The 16,792-nt window shown below is 44.7% G+C and overlaps 1 protein-coding gene across 1 annotated transcript in view; it reads left to right on the forward strand.

The window, feature by feature from the left end:
• ASPNAT (aspartate N-acetyltransferase) overlaps positions 1-16,792 on the forward strand; it is a 57,908-nt gene that overhangs the window by 1,938 nt on the left and 39,178 nt on the right. Inside the window, exon 2 of the mRNA XM_090035422.1 lies at positions 91-255. Within this exon, the coding sequence (XP_089891548.1) occupies positions 91-255 (165 nt within the window). The remainder of the gene's footprint in view (positions 1-90; positions 256-16,792) is intronic.

The raw sequence follows: 16,792 nt of genomic DNA on the forward strand, positions 1-16,792 counted from the left end.
TGATTTTTTTTAATGGGTTTGTGTTCCGAAATCAACACTAAATTCTCTTTTCTGACAGGTATCGTTTATTTCTCTTCCTTATCTCCATAGTAATATGCTTTGTTGTGACCAAGTCCTTGCTGCTGACCTGCTGTTTGCCCATCTTTCTAATGGGTATGAGGTACTACTTCAGTAGAAAAGTTATCCTCAACTATCTCGATTGTGCGCTGCATACGGACATGTCTGATATTGAGCAATATTACATGAAACCACCAGGTGAGTATTAATTCCACGGAGGGAACATTCACCAAATTCTGCTCATGAAAAAAATGGCAGTTTAATATCTTTTCTCATGTCAGCAACACTGAAAAATCTGAAGTGGCTAGAATGCAGCCTGAAGGTAATGTATGATTCAAAGAGCAATCCTAATCTTTAAGAGGGGTATACAGCCCATGGAGACTACAGGCCCCAGAATACAGGACTCTCAGTTGCAACAGCTTTATTCAGTAGCTGGGATCGTGGGGAGTCAGTGTATCCCGACACTTGTCATCTGCTTGGGCTGCACATTCGTCTTAGTGGTTGCTGCAGTCTGTGCTATTTCATGCCAGTTATGTGCATCCCTTATATCAGGCTCTTTGCAAGTTGTCCATGCATCCCACAGTTGACAGCAGCATTCAGGCTGAGGGGAGGGGGGGGAGGGGGAGACGGAAGGAATTTTAACAAAAACATATAGAGGAACCCATTTGCATACCACAGTGTTGGGTTTGGGGAACCAGACATTTTAGTTGGTCTGCACATCTTCATGTTTCGTTCAAGAAGAACTTCCAATAAAGCAAGTGTCTGAAGATGCACAAACCAGGTGGGTAAGGGGATATTGTCTGTATGCATTTATATGTAGGTGTGTGTAAATATTTGTAACTTTTGCATATTTGTTATTTTATTTGTTATGTAATCTTGCTGCAAACATATCTGAAACACTCACTGAAAGTGGGCTGCCACAGGAACTTGTCAAAGAAAAAAGGAAAACCTGTCAAAAGGATTTTGTCAATGTCTGTTGTACAGCTCTGGCAGGAACCGGTATATGGCGATGTTTGGGTGGCACCTGAAATCAATAATAATAAAGGCTACTAGGAGAGGAAGGTTAATAATAGCTCCATAATTCTCACTGATTATTAGTGCTTTCTAAATCAAAGTAGTTATTGCTACTGTAGCCCTCTCTAATGCTACTGGACATTTTTAGACGATTAACATATAGTACAACAACCAAGCACACTTCCTTTATTTGTTTCCAACTTACATTCTTAAATTCTCTTGCAATTCTATTCATCCTCTACTTGAAGAACCAAGATGTCTTAAAGCAATTAAAATCTTTCCCATCCAAAGACAGCATATGGTTTACATGGATGTTATGCTTAATTTTACAGTGTCCGATTTGAATAGGAAAGCTCAATATCTTTAGCATTTTAGACATGGGGGGATTTGGCGTAGTGTGTATCATTAAAAAATTGAACTTCATTATAATTACTGCCTTTAAAATAAGAGGGCTCTTACTGAAATGTTTTATTAAACTATACTTGTAGTTATAAAGGAAAGGAACTAGTATAGGATCTTGTGCAGTTTTTGTGAAAAATAATCTATAACTCTTCCAGCGTGAAGGGTATAATGTGATTTGACAAGTGTTTATAACTTCCATCAGTGCTCATGAATTATGTGGTAGAAACTCAAATTATAGATTAAAATAAACATATTTATAGCATTCATATCTACAGAAATGCATTCAAATGAACATAAGAAATTTTAGTAAGCTGCTTTAGGTCAGTAAGGGAAACATAATCCAATTCCGTTGCATTGACACTATGACTGAGAGAGGTCTGACTTTGCAGCATTATGCTCTGCTTTTATTTGGTGACATACCAGGCCAAATCCAATTTTGGAATAAGCCAGTGGACTTCCCGAGTGGTTCAGTCAGTTGATCAGAATTTAATAAAGGGTAGCTAGGGTTCAGGTACGTCAGATTTGTTGTATCAACGGTGCTTGTTAAAGGTTTCTTCACATAGCAGAAATATTAGGCAGCTTGGCACAAGTCGCAGTCTGTGCTGAGGAGAGCACAGACCAAGACTGCAGGTCACAAGACTGAGGGTCTTTGGTAATGGCAGTTCGCGTAAGCTTCATCGTACGGTGCAGGAGCCTTCTAGACTTCCTTACCTCTTCAGTCTGGAACCGGAGCTTAGCGCTACCTTGCTTCTATTGGCATGAGAGCTGAATTCACTTCTCAGCTTCAGAGCTGAACAAGGTTGAATTCACTCCTCTCCTGAATCCATGCAGCTTTCAGTTTCAGATTCCTTCTTTGCAATATGGATTGTCAAAACAAAGCACTTACCTTCTCAAAAAGAGCTGGAATCTGGTAAGCTTTTTGAGATGTAAAGCCTTGGTGGATGTCTGCAATGTACCAAAACAAATGGGTCAGTTTGTCCAACACGCAGACATTATGGCTATATGGTAATTTCCAAGCACACACACATGCTGTATTCCTGATGATGTATAACTGGAACACAAGAAGATGATATCAATGCTGTCAAATGGAATATTCTGGTTCTCTCAGTTGCTGGTTATTGCTACAATATGTACAGCGTGAACAGGCAACAGTAGGATTCTGTATACAGAATCAAAACTCGTGGCAGAAGTGATATCTTTTAGTAGAGTAACTAGATATTTGCCAAAAAATGGCTTTTATTTGCAAGTTTTTGGGCACAGGCAACCTTCATCAGGCATAGGAGATTGCAAAGATTGTAAAAGTTCTCCTACGTAGAAATGAAAATTCATATGGATTTTGTGAGGTTTATAAAGAAGTATGTAGATAATTAGCATGCTGCTTTTTATAAAAAGATGTGTGATTTCTCATAAATTTCCCAAGGTCATCAGTGTTATCCACCAGAAGTATTTGCAGCTAAGATTGTAATGAATTATTCAGTTTAAAGTTGGGTTTACATGCCTTTAAATTCCCACAAAAATATTCCTACTTCATCATCAATCTCTTACCACTTTCTCAGCAGGTCTGGAGGACATAGTGTCATTGTAACATTTTGGGGAGAAACAAAAATGAAATGCCTAGACCTCCACACTAAAATATCAGTGCAGATAAGCATTAAGACTGGGAGTCTCAAAAGGAGTAGGGTGGTTAATTCCTATTGAATTTAATGGGAGTTGGAACAGGCCCTTAGGGCTTGTCTACACGTGGATATTAATGTACTGTAATAAACCCTGGTGTGCTTTTTGCACTGGAGTTTATTGCTCTGGGAAGATCATTTGCACGTGCCCAGGATCGCAGCACGTTGAGCTGAGTCTGAGCAGCCCCATCAGGCAGGGGGGCTGCTCTCCCTGGCTCAGTGTGCTGTGGAGGGGCTGGCTGCCTGAGGGTCCTTCAGTGCAGGGCTAGGCATCGGGCAGCCCCCACACTGAAGCACCCTCGTGTCCCAGCCAGCTGGGGCAATGTCTATACATTTACTGCTGAGGAGTTTTTCACTCTGCAGCAGGATAGTCCTTGTATTTACAAGTGCTGTGTTGCTGCAGAGTGAATTAGTTAACTCCAGCCTAATACGGGTGCACATGTAGAAAACAAGAAGTTTACTGCACAGCTAATTAGTCTGCTGCACAGTAAACATCTCATGCAGATGTGCCCTTAGACGCCTTGGAAAATCTGTATTTAAGTGCCTGACATTCTGGGGGGCAAGATATAGAGGAAATGGTATTTCTGTGGGGGATTAAGAATGCTTGCTCATTTTTACCTGCAGTGATGCATGCAAAATGGGGTGGATGGCAAATCTTAAGGTCTAGAACAGAGGGTCCCAAACTTTTTACGCTGCACACTGGCAAATCGCGGACTGAAAGTGACTGCGGACCAGCAGTGACTGGCATGCTGTAGGCAGGCAGCCAACCCTTCCTTGTACTCGGTATTAAAAAAGGATTGGCTGCCAGTCTGCAGTATGCTGGTCATTTCCAGACTTCCGGTCCAGCAGCCAACCCTCCTGCAGACCGGCAACCAACCCTTCACGGCCCAGGGGTTGGAAACCTCTGGTCTAGAACAGTGGTTCTCAACTTTTTAGACTCAAGGCATCCCTCAACAGGCTCGAGGCAGCCCTTGGAAAATGCTAGCTCATTGTTTTCACTCATCTTGCGACTACAGAGTAATACTAGAGCAATTCTGTTGCCAAGAACTCAGAAAGATCACAGCAAGGGAGCATGTTTTAGCGCTGTGGATTCCTATTTGAAATCTGTGGCCAAGTCCACACGAGCAGGGGCATGCCTTTGCAGCACGCCAGATATTTTTTGCCACTATTTTGTGCCGCAGTGCCCGCCCCTGCCTGTGTGCTTTCCAGTAACATGCATTATCCTGCTGCTCCATGTGCTGCAGGGGGGTGCTGACTGGGGCAAAGGGCTGGCAGAAGTGATATCTTTTAGTAGCCCTATTTTTGGCAAATATCTAGTTGCTCTACTAAAAGATCACTTCTGCCAGCCCTGTGCCCTAGTCAGCACCCCCCTGCAGCACATGGAACAGCAGGGCAATGCATCTTACTGCTGACTAGCCCCTGCACTGATGCACACTGTGCCCCAGGCAGCTGTGGAGGGGCTGGCTGGGGTGCAGTGCGCCTCGAGACAGGAGCAGCCAGCCCAGGGCTCCCTACTCCCTCGTCTCCACGTGTCTCAGCGTGGGGGCTCCACTGCTTAGTGTGCTGCTGGGGGGATGGGGGGAGAAGGCTCGCTAGGGCACACAGTGCCTCAGCTTGAGGTTAGCTGGCAAGCAGCCTCTGCACTGAGGAACCCTGTGCCCCGGCCATCTGGGGAGTGACATGTGCAGATGGAGGAGCAGGCAGGCCAGGGCTGCCTGGTCCCCTGTCTCCATGAGCTGTAGAGCCCCCATACTGAGGCACTCTGCACCCCAGCCAGCTGTTCCCTGGCTGGCTTGGGCACAGTGTGCCTTGACATGGGGGAGCAGGTGGCCCTGGCATATTGTGCCCCAGCCAGCTGCTCTGCAGCTTCCGGGGCTGCACAGTGGAGCCCCTGCACTGAGGCATAAGGAGATGGGAGCAGGCAGCCCACTCCCCTGTTTGGAGGCACTCTGTGCCCCAGCCAGCTGGGGGGAGGTTGGCTGGGGCACAGGGTACCTCAGTGCAGGGGCTCTGCATTTGTCTCAGTGCACACCACTTTGGCATGGTTTGCACTGCTTGTATTTCAGGTTTTTTGTTTTTTGCTTCCGGGAAATTCCAGTAGCAAATTTTGCCTCAGTGCTGCAAATCAACACCACCGCACACTGATTAACATGCAACGCTTGTAATTTGTGGCACCACAAAGATGTTTTCAGCACCACAAGCCACACATGCATGACCATCTGGATCCAGCCTCTTGGTTTATGTTGTGAATCATGTTTGCACACCTAACAGTGCTAATTTTGCTTGGCACCCTTGAAAGGATGTCAAGGCACCCTGGCTGAGAATCATGGGTCTAGAATCAATGCTGATTACACTCCCATTTTGATCTTGACTTTGGGAAGAGAATTCATTTATTGTTTGTAGTGCAGTGGCACCCACGCTTCTGCAGTAATGGCCCTCTTGCATGATGAAATGTACAGACTTTGCATATTTGGCATATGCTTGCAATATATGGCAAAAACTTTCAGTGCAAAGCTGTGATCATGGGCAGATGAATAGTTCTACTCTTGTAAAAGAAGAGCCTTCCAGTCTAGTAGAATTCCCTATGACTTTCATCTGTCTGATGTATTCCATGGTAGATGGAAGGTAAACCGGGTCAGCTTATCCTCAATAAAACAGGGTTAGGTAGCTCAGTTTTGCTTCACTGACTGCATAAAAGGAGAGGATAGACTAAACAGTTGCTACAGATGAGCAATATTTCTCTCTGCCCTTAAAAACGTTCATCCCCATTATAGTTATGGTAGCAAAACTGTTAACAATGATTCATATGTTGTTCTGACATCAGATTACACAGTTTACAATCTATAGACCACTTCTATGGGCACCGACAAGATGGGATGTAGTTCCCTGTGGGATTTGGGTGATGATCATAGGTTGCCCTGAACTCGCAACTACAGTAAGGAAACTTAGCAAGGCATTTTTGTTGCTGCTTCATGACGTTTGTTGTCAATACATTGCATTCTCAGCATGTGTTGGTGACCTGTGTGTGACTGGCTTGTTATTTTCCTTTTTACATTATTTGATAGAATGACTTTCTCCCTGCAACATTAGTTTCAAAATTATCTTCATCATAGGTTTAAATTTTCTCTGAAGCTTCGCATACCTAGGGGTGGATTATGGATAAACAGGTAATACTTTTTTTCAGGATTTAGATTTTGCAGAAGCAGATTTGGCAGCACTCCCAGGTTTTTTTTCTCAGTTCTTTCTCCTGCTCCCACCACTTTAAGCCAAAGATCCATCAGGTTCTACATGCACACTTAACCAGAAGTGCATAAGCAGTCTGGTTGACTTGAAATCTGACTTTGACCATAATGGGTTTACTTACATCGGTGGTTCTCAACTGTTTTAGGTTTAGCTCTTAGTTTTCACTTGTTTTTTAACTACAGAAAAATATTAGAACATTTTTTTTCTGTTTCAGAGAGCTCCGAAAGACCACAATCGGTGACAGTGGTTTTAACATTATGGATTCCTATGTGAAATCTCTGGGTTTATCTTGTGAATCATGTTTGCACACAGGGTATGTAGCACCCTGGGTCACCTTTGAAAGAATCTCAAGGTACCCTGACATCTCAAGGCCACCACAGCACCCTGGTTGAGTGTCAGACTTTACACATTTAAGTACTTTGCTGGAGTGGTGCCTTAGCGCATGCAAACAACTTTTTAAAACACCCATATATACTCTGAGTAATATGGCATTTCCAATAAAAATGTGAAGAGAGGAGCATGTCACTTTTGAAATGGGCATAACATGCAAATTCTATCATTAACTAAAAATGATGAATTGTGGAAACTATTAGATAAGTGTTCATTGTTAATTGTGAGCAACTTGGACACAACTGGATTAAAGAAATTAATCTTTATTGCCTTTCAGGGAATATTAATGAGCTGAATTTTAAGTATTGATTAACCTTGCATTCCTGAGTAGATAAAAGGAGAGGTTATTTGCATTGTTGTTAGAAATGTTCTCAATCTCGTGTTGGGACATGCAGGGCCTGTGGTGTAAATTCTTTTTAAATCAGGTGTTGTAGTGGTAAGAAACTAATTTGCAATGTAGCCCTGTCTCTTGTATTTCTTACTGTAGCTAAGATATGTACAAAAACCCCTCCAGCTGTGCACTACTTTTATGGTACAACAGTTTTGTTGCCTAATCAATTATACAGTGTCTCTCTAAGCTTCTGTCACAGTGTTGTTTTGTGCATTTTTGCAGTGGCTCGTGTATTAGACTGAAAGAGTCTTCAGGGATTGAGATCTTAAACTGCAAAAAACTGTGGAAAAAGAAGTAATCACAACTGATATAAAATGGTCGGTTTTAAGATGAGTAGATTTAGACTTTCTTTCTCTCTGTATTTGAATACTGGATTAAATGGGTTTAATCTGAAGTTTATTTTGGATACTTGGGGCCTTTCTTCACACGCAGTTTCCCCTAATGTAACAAGGCATATTTTAAACAGATTTTAGTTACAGATGCGAACTAACTCTTTCAGTTAAACAAAGCTTATTTTAGATTAATTTAAATTAAAGCGGAAGACGTTTAATCTAAACTACAATAAGGTACTATTTTGATGCAGGAGTTTATACTGGCTAACTCAGTTCAGTTAAACTGGTTTCACTATTCAGTCGCAGATGTTTAGCTACATCGAGGTAAATCTAGAGGACCTTCGGTCAGATGAACGTGGGCTGGGTTTCGCTTTTGGGTTATAGCCAATGGGATCATTGGATCCCTCTCATAGGATTACCTGTAGATCTGAAAGGAAGACTTACCCCTGTAACTCCAGCAGACAGTTTCAAGCTGGGAATTTTGAGTCAAGGAAGGAGTTTCCTGGTAACTGTGAATAAGGCATCCAAACCTGGAGGAAAGTGGGTGGATGACAAATGCCTCCAGCACTTCCTGTTGGCTACCCCACTCGTTGTCCTCAGTCCTACTCGTAGGTCCCTAACTCTCTCTGTGCATTGTACAGGTTGCTCAGGAGTCCAACTCAAGGCTACAAAGCATCATGGCACACTAGTGCCTTTGTGGATCAGGGCTTTCTTTCTGATCTCTGGGAGTTCAGAGCTGGGTCCTTTCATTCCAAATGAAGGGCCCTATCCTGGAAACATTTGCACATGCAGGTATCCCTGTTGAATTAACTGGAGCTGCTTGGAGGGAGAAGGCTTTGAAGGATCAGGTTCCATAGTGGATAAGCTGTATTTCAGTATGTGAGTCCTTTTGTATTGGGGATTTAAATCCTTTGAAATATTTTGATGCACTGACAATATTTGCCTGTCACAGGAGATGGAAGTAGTGACATTAGTAGTTGGAGATGCTCGACACTTCCCGTTTAGTTGCTGATAACTCTCCCATACTTAGAGAAATATGAGCCCCAACATTTTGTCTGGCCTAGCCTGGTTAATTTGTTTGACAGATTTAAGCCAAAATTGTTCCACTATTTCCTGGAATGAGATAAGGTACAAATGTGTTTTGCCCACATTGAAAATTGGTTGCAGGGTTTTTTTTCTGCTTTTTTTTTTTTTTTTTAAAATTATGATATAAAATGTTCTGATGTATTAGAGGATAACTGCCATAGTCATCACGCCTAAAACTTTGGCTGCCCTCTTGGTGTTCAGAAATAAACTCTGACATAGGGATTGAAACACAGTAAAATTTAAAGTTGTCTGATAGGCAGTAAAGCCAGTGGGAATATTGGTGGTCTTCAGGAACATGCAAGCTGGGCAAACATGAATGAGTACATGCAAGCTGGGCAAACATGAATGAGCTGTATTCTTAAGCTTGCCTATTCCATTTTTAACTGCAGACTGAGTATTAAAGTACGTAAACCCCTTCTCTTGGATATGTGCATCCATAAGCCGAAAGTAGATCTCCCTTTATGATTCACAAGCTTGGATGACTTTCTATGTCAAAAATAGATCAATTAGATTAAATAGATACACTAGAAAGCATATTATAAAGGTAATATCACCTATTTTTCAGTGTCATTAGAAAATCTGAATTAAAACACTTATAGTTTTTACATCTCCATCTATCCATATACGTACAAATATAAACATCTATGGCTATAGGGAGATAATTGAATATATTGTAACTGTATTCTTATCTTTTATAACAGTAGATAGATGCAACAGTAGATGAGCTTCTTGGATAAATTAGTAGTGGGACGGGTTGGATGTGATGCTTTTGAAGTGATGATGAGCCATATACATTGGTATTCCAAAGTTTTAAATACCCCCAGCATGTACATGTATATCATTAATTTGCAACACCGGAGGTGACAAGTGCTATAAATTAGACATCAGCATAATGAATCTGGCAAAACATCCAAACTCAATAGACTTACGGACATTAACATGAAAATGGGTTTTTGGTTGTAGCTGTGTTAATCTAAGGACATGGGCAGGCAAGGTTCTTTGGGTAGATGTGATATCTTTTATTAGACCAATTGAGAATTTTTTTCCAACTACTCATTTGATCTAATAAGAGATATCACATTACCTAAAGAACCTAGCCTGCCTTAATGTGAAAATGGCATTTTTCTTCATTTTTCCCCATATTTGTTTTTATTGGGCTTAGAGTAATTGAAACCATTTTTTTTTTTTTCTAAGAATTTTTTGATGTTTCGGCTTTGTCCAGAGCATATTGTTAAATGTCCTGGAATGGGGATATGGACATATTGCCACAAGCATGAAGTTGACTAATTAGTACTTTCTTTCAGCACTGCTTTCCTCTTCTCACCTGCTATCCTAGTGGTAAGATCTTTTAAGAAAAACTGTTGTCTCAGGTTTAGGCTCCTGGGCTAAGATTTTCAAAATAGTCAGACTTGGGCAGCTGTATATCTGGCAAAGGTTTCAAAAGTACTGAGCACTTTTGTTGAGACAGATTGCTGGATTTGGGAATATAGATTTGGGCTCCTAGTTAGGCTTGGGGAAAAATTATTCCCCCTAAGAGCTAGATTTTCAAAAGTATTTAGGTTTCTAAAGATGCAAATAGGCACCAAGGGCAGTTGCATCCATTGAAGTACTTAAGCACCCACAAGTTGGATGCTGCAGCACCTGACTTCTAGGTGCCTGGCCCCTGGAGCAGTTTCCAAAGCCTCTGAAGAACAAAGCAAAAAGCCACCTGGAACTAGCCATGGAGAAACTGATCACAGGGGAGGTGTAAACTTCTCTTCTTCTCTGGAGCGTGGATGTCTGAATTGGGGTGTGGCAGACATTTTCACCCACCAAGGATCCAGAGCTTGGAATCCTTTCCTGCAATTGGGTTTTTGCAGCTTTTCATACAGAGATCTGAGCAGAGCTTACTCCATCCTGTTCAGCCTGGCAAGGGAGCCATTACAAATCTCTCCCAGCCTTCCAGCACAGTGTCTGAAGTACCAGGCTACGGGTCCTTGCCTGACTCGCTGCTCTGCTGTTTTGCTCCCTGTCCTATCTGCTTCTGTTCTGCCTTCCTCTCCCTCCTGTCCCTTTCTGGCATGCAGGCTGCAGGTTGGCCACCCCGAGCTAAACTGTGTGTGTTGTAGGAGAGGAAAGAGACACCCCTTTGCCATTATGTTGAAGTTGTGTGTGTTGCAGAAGAGGAGAGAGACACCCCTTTGCCATTATGTTGAAGTTGGGCTACTGTATAGAAGGGAATATGAGACTGAAAGGGCCAGGAAGACAGCTCAAGGGAGAGCACAAGTCTGTAGCCATATGGAGGGGTCATCCTGGATTCTGATCACTGCTCTCGGGATCATATCCATTTTATCCAGTGACTGTTTAATATCTTCTTCTCAGTGTCTCCATACCACACTTGACCATTTTATTACCTAGACTTGTGCTAATTTATTGTACTTTGTGATGTCTTCCATTGAACGTGTGCCTTCAAGCAGCAGGCATTGCAGCAGGTGTTGCAGCCTGAGGCTTTGTGCCACTGTTGCAGGTGGTTGAACCAATACTATTTAATATAGGAAACCAGAAAGCTGCCAAAATAAGTGGTCTGAATTACAAAAGTGTTAGACACCCAGCAGTTTCTTCAGTCCCAGCAGTGACTTCAACAGATGATACTGGGTATAGACAGTTGAAACAACTGTATCGGTATCAAAGGATACTGGTATAAGGTGTCATGAAGTAATGTTACAGCTACAGTAGTAATCCACACATACCAAAACCATTTCAACTTTGACTTTGTTTCATTCTGGGTTAAAGCTGCAGTAATTTAGTTCACTTGTATTGCTCCAGGATCACACTTTGAAAGTGTGGGAAGTAGTGATGGCGAATCAGTGGTTAAGGATTGAGGTGGTTATTGGAGAAGGCCAATACAGGTTCATGCTGGGGAAAAGTGCCAGGGATCCGGTCTTTGCAATAAAACAGATGATAGAGGAATACAGGGAAGGTTGTAAAGATACCCATTTCATTTTTATCGATTTGGAGAAAGCGTACGATCATGTGCCCAGGGGGGAAATATGGGAGTGTTTAAGAGTAAAGGAGGTGCCAAAGAAATCTCTCAGAACCATCAAGGACGTGTATTAGAAATGTACATCGAAAGTAAGGAGCAGTTCAGGAGAGACAAAGAGTTTTGAGGTGAAGGTGGGCATACATCAGGGGTCAGCTTTGAGCCCGTTCCTGTTTGCAGGCATGATGGATGTGCTTACTGAACAAATGAGGAGAAGGCCACCCTGGAATGTGGTGTTTGCGGATGACGTGATCATTTGTGCTGAGAGTTGAGAGGAAGTGCAGGCTGGATCGGACCAATGGAGAGCTTTGCTAGAAGGAAGAGAAATGAAGATAAGTTGATCCAAAATGGAATTTAAGCACTGCGACTTATCTGAGGTACCTGATGTTGGAAATGTGATAATGGAAGAGAAACATGTTTGCAAAATTGACAAGTTCAAGTATCGGGTGTCAGCCTTTCAGCAGAATGCAGAGTTAGATGAAGAGTGACGGGAGAGTATCAGTGAAGCTAAAGAGGAAAGTCTAAAAGATGTACATCCAGCCCTGTTGTGTGGAGTGGAGACATGGCCCCTGAAGAAAACTCAAGAAAGGAAACTGAATGCAATGGGTGTAAGATCGCTTTGATGAATATGTGGAGTGATGATGATGGATAAAGTAAGGAATACTTGCACCAGAGGGCTGGTGAAGGTAGTGGAGGAAAGTAAAAATGAGATGACTGGCATGGTATGGACATGTTCAAAGGAGTCAGGAAGAGTACATGGGAAGGGAAGTTACTGGAATGGCGCTACCAGGGAGAAGGGGAAGAAGACTGAAGATGAGATGGGGAGAGATAGTGGAGAAGGACCTGAGAGAGAAGGAGCTGAAAGAAGAAAATATGCACGAGGGAAGCCGGTGGAGAATCAGGATCCGCAACATCACCCTGAACAAGCAAGGAAAGAAAAAGAAGTGTTGCTACAGGATCATGCAGATCTAACAGTTGATGTAACAGCTGATGGTGCCCTTGAGTGGCACCTTCCCTTCCCCTTTAAAGCAGTTGTAAGGTACATGTGTCTACAGCCACTGTTACTTTTGGAAAAAACAACCACTGTATGAAATGCTACCTGCTCTTTGTGGTTATCCTCCAACACACATTTTTTTGTGTTGCGGTGTTGGAGACCTTTTTAAAAATCATACTAGATGCATATTTTGTGATGCATTGCCAAGCGTAACCCTGGTCTTATGCTGAGGAGAACATAGAGGGTTATCTGGTTCTGTAGCTAGCAGATAGTGTGAAGTTGTTCTTGTGTGTGGTTTTTTTAAGCCCTACGAAATGAAGTGGGAAGGTCCATCAGGAGAGTGCTCGGCTCCTGGCTCCCCCTAGGCACAGATGGGGTAAACAACACTGGGACTGGGGGGGGGAGATGTGGGAGGGAAACAGTGCCGGGACGGGGAGTGGGGGGAAGCAGTGCCAGGGGCCTGGCGGGCGAGGGAGAGAGACATGAGGGGGAAGCAGGACTGCAGACCTGAGGGTGGGGGGTGGGGAGGGAATTGTAAGAGGGGAGGAGCGCCAGTCCCCAGTGCTGCCTCCCCCTGTGTTTCCCCCGGGCATCGCCCCAAGCTGGGTGCAGTCCTGAGCTCCACACGGCTGAGAGCTGTCCCCCACTCCCAGACAATGCCTCCTTTCCCCCACCCCACCAGAGCCCAGGCCTCACTCCAGTGCCCCTTGCCAGTCTGGAGCTGGCACCCAGGGGAGTGTGGCTCCTGCAGGGGGGCAGGAACACCCTTGGACTGAACTGCTCTCGTTGGGAGCAGATTTGCTCCTGACAAGGGCACGTGTGTAGACGTACACTTGGGGGCACTTCAGTGAGCATTAATTGCATATGTAGTTGTGCCTTGTATGTGCAATCATAGGCTTTTTTGCTAAGCACTGGCAGCTGTGGTGTTGATTATAGCTTTGTTACATTACAATAGTCTGCCAGTAATTGGATCACCAATAATTCTCGTGTAGAATCAGAACAATAACTACTGTATTGGTAGTGACTTCAGGATAAATCATTATTCATTTTCTGACTGATCTTCTACCTGTTCTTTCCTCCGACTAATAACTTCCTGATTATACACTGCAAATATGTCCCACTTTATGCTATGGGTCACTTGCATGTCTCAATTCTAGAATCTGTTAAGCTTTCTTGTGGTATTTTCCAGCAAGTTTCTTTGGTCTAGTTCTTAGATTTCCATAATGATGGTCTTTCCTTCCAACATTTCCTTAGGCTCCATAGGCTTCTCTCCATTATGGAAGTTTCCTGAAAAATACATTTCCCTTTAATTTCATCCTCTTATTAATGCCATAAATAATACCTTCCCCACCTTAGACTTACTTGAGGGTGCTTCTCAAAACTTTTATATAGGGAACAAAAGCATCCAGAGATGCAACTGCTGCCATTCTGAAAAAGTGAACAATTCCTCATGCCGCAAAACCAAACATGTCTGTAATGCAAAACCAAGAGGTCTAGAAGGAATTAAAACCTGCATTCTTCCAAGCATAAATCAGCTGCTAACAAATGGCTTAGGAAACCAGTTTGCTCGCATAGCAGCCAGCCTCTTATACCTTTCAGTAAAGCATTTGAGTTACGTGGATCAATGACCTGATCCAGTCTGGTAGTTCTCTGAGAATTACGGTCGGAACCAAGAAGAGAGTAAGAGGGCACATGAATAAACTGTGGAGCTTATTGCTCTGCAGTTTATTGCTCCCAGGAAGCTCCTGGGCCTGTTGGTGATATGTATGCCAGACTGCAGCACATTGAACTGGGTTGGAGCAGTCCTGGTGGGCAGGAGTCCAAGGGGTCAGTCTTCCAGCCTGGGCCTGCTCCAACTGGGCTCAGTGTGCTGCAAAGTGGCTGCTGGGTCATGAGGATGCCTTGGAGCGGGGCTAGCCAGCAGTCAGCTCCCCCACCCCACTTCATGCACCAGGCAGCCGGCTCAGTGTCTACAGATACGCTGCTGCACACTGATAAGCTCTGCCTCAGGGTAGTACTTGTAAATACAGGGTAGTACTTGTAAACTACCCGGCTGCAGAGTTTTGTTTTTTTTTGCCCATTTTGTGCTTCCTAATAAGGGCTCACATGTAGACACCGAGACCTTTACTGTGCAGTTAATTAGCCACCTGTGCAGTGAATACTTCATGTAGATGCACCCAGAATAATGTAAATTACTGCTCCAGGCAAGAATGATGAACAGATATATGAATTATTTGTCAGGGTATCCAGTCCAAGTACTTATTATCCTGGACCATTCTTGGTTCATAATGGCAGCATGCCAGAGGGCAGTGGGGTGTGGGTGTGTGCACATACATGGAACAAACTAATGTGAGAACCACTGCGTAACTCCTCCAGTGGGGTTCTGGGGAAGATTCGGGATATATCGTCTTTACCAAGATTTAAGTAATTTAAAACATAAAATTTTTCATATTGCAAACAGTTGTGGAACACCTGCCATTTGCAGGTACTAATCCAGAGGTGGGCAATTATTTTGGGTGGAGGGCTGCTTAATGAGTTGTGATGAGCTGTCAAAGGCTTCACAGGTACTCCTGCCCCTTGACTGTTGCCTTGCCCCCTTGTCACCATCTTAGGACATGAAGTTCCACCCCCTAACCCCTGATCTTTGCCACCAGAAGTCCCTCTCCTTACCCCCCCCCCATACTTTTTTTTTTTTTTGGGGGGGTGTCATTTTAGAACCAGAAAAAAAACCAAACCATACATTAAAAGTCAAACGCACACTAGAACATATTTTAATTTGATGACAAAAATATTTTTGTCATGACTTGTGTTTGCACACTATCCACAGGTGATTGCATAATAACTCAAAAATAAAGTCTTAGTCTTATATATTGTGTGTGCATGGTGGGGTGTGGGTGTGTGTGGTGGGGTTTGTGAAGGGGTGTGGCTGTGTGTGGGGGGCATAAGGTATGCTGGGGTGGATTGTGGGGGCAGGATGTGGGTTTGTGGGGGGTGGGTACCCCATGGTGCAGCAGCAGGTGGGGTGCTTAGGGCACTCTGGCCTGGCGAAGTGCAGCTCTGGCCAGTGTTGCACATAGCAGCGCGGGGCGCAGCCTCCATTGGGCAATCTGTATCGCCAGCACTCCCTGCCATTCACACTCAGCCCCTGTTCTCACCAGGCACTGGAGGGAAGCCCCACACTCTGGAGCCGGCTGGCTTCCTCGCCCCACAGGGGAAGCGCCTTGGACTTCCCTGCCCTGCTGCACAGCCGCTGGGGGACGGTAACTGGCTCCAGCGCCTGGGGCTTGCCTCCCATGTTCGGCAGGTGCGGGGGCTGCACGCGAGTGGCAGGGAGCCTTGTTGCAATGTGTAGTGCTGGCCGGAGCCATGCCGTGCTGGGTGCCAGCACCCCGAGCGCCCCTGCCTGCTGCTGCCACAGCCTCCAGGGGTGCGCTCCCATAGGGGCTGTGTAGAGGCGTCCCCACACCCTGCCCACCCTCCTCACACCCACATCCCACTCACCCAAGCTCTGGACTGCCGCTGCCCTCTGGGTGCAGGCTCTGTACCCCAGCTCCAGCTCCATACTTCCACCCAGCTGCAGCCCTGCCCCTGCTGCCTGCCTACCTGCTGCCAGGAGCCAGCAGGAGACTGGGGAGCGGCACCAGTCCCAGGGGCTGCCGCCGTGGCAGCAGAAGCTGTGCTGGTTGGGCTGGGCCCTTGGGCCCATGAGGGCGGGAGTGAGGTGCAGTAGGGTATGTTTGGGGCTGTGTGTACACATGGGTGCCTCGCTCCCACCCTCGTGGGCAGAAGGGCTGGGTGGAATGCAGAAGGGTTGGGGAGTGCCGCAGGCCAGATACAAATGTTTTGCAGGGCCGGATCCAGCCTGTGGGCCATATTTTACCTGTCCCTGTACAAATCCATCAAAATACTAACGGGGCTTAAAGGTGCATGGTTAAAGAGCAAACCATTGAGAAAATAAGTAGGGATGTGAATGGTTAAATGCTTAACTGTTTACGTATTGATAACCAGCAATACTGGTTATTATTTAGCATGGGGCAGGGGGCAATCTGGCAGGGAAGGGAAGCAACGCAGTACCTCTGAAAGCAGCAGGGGAGGGAGGCGGGGAGGTGGGGACTGGTATCTAGTACAGTGGGGAAGCTGTGAGGGGCCCAGTCCTCCTTGTGGCAGTGCAGCCCCAGCCCCTTCTCCGCT

Source organism: Crocodylus siamensis, chromosome 2 (assembly GCF_052110815.1).
Source record: "Crocodylus siamensis isolate JL-2025a chromosome 2, ASM5211081v1, whole genome shotgun sequence".
NCBI classification, from domain to species: Eukaryota; Metazoa; Chordata; order Crocodylia; family Crocodylidae; genus Crocodylus; species Crocodylus siamensis.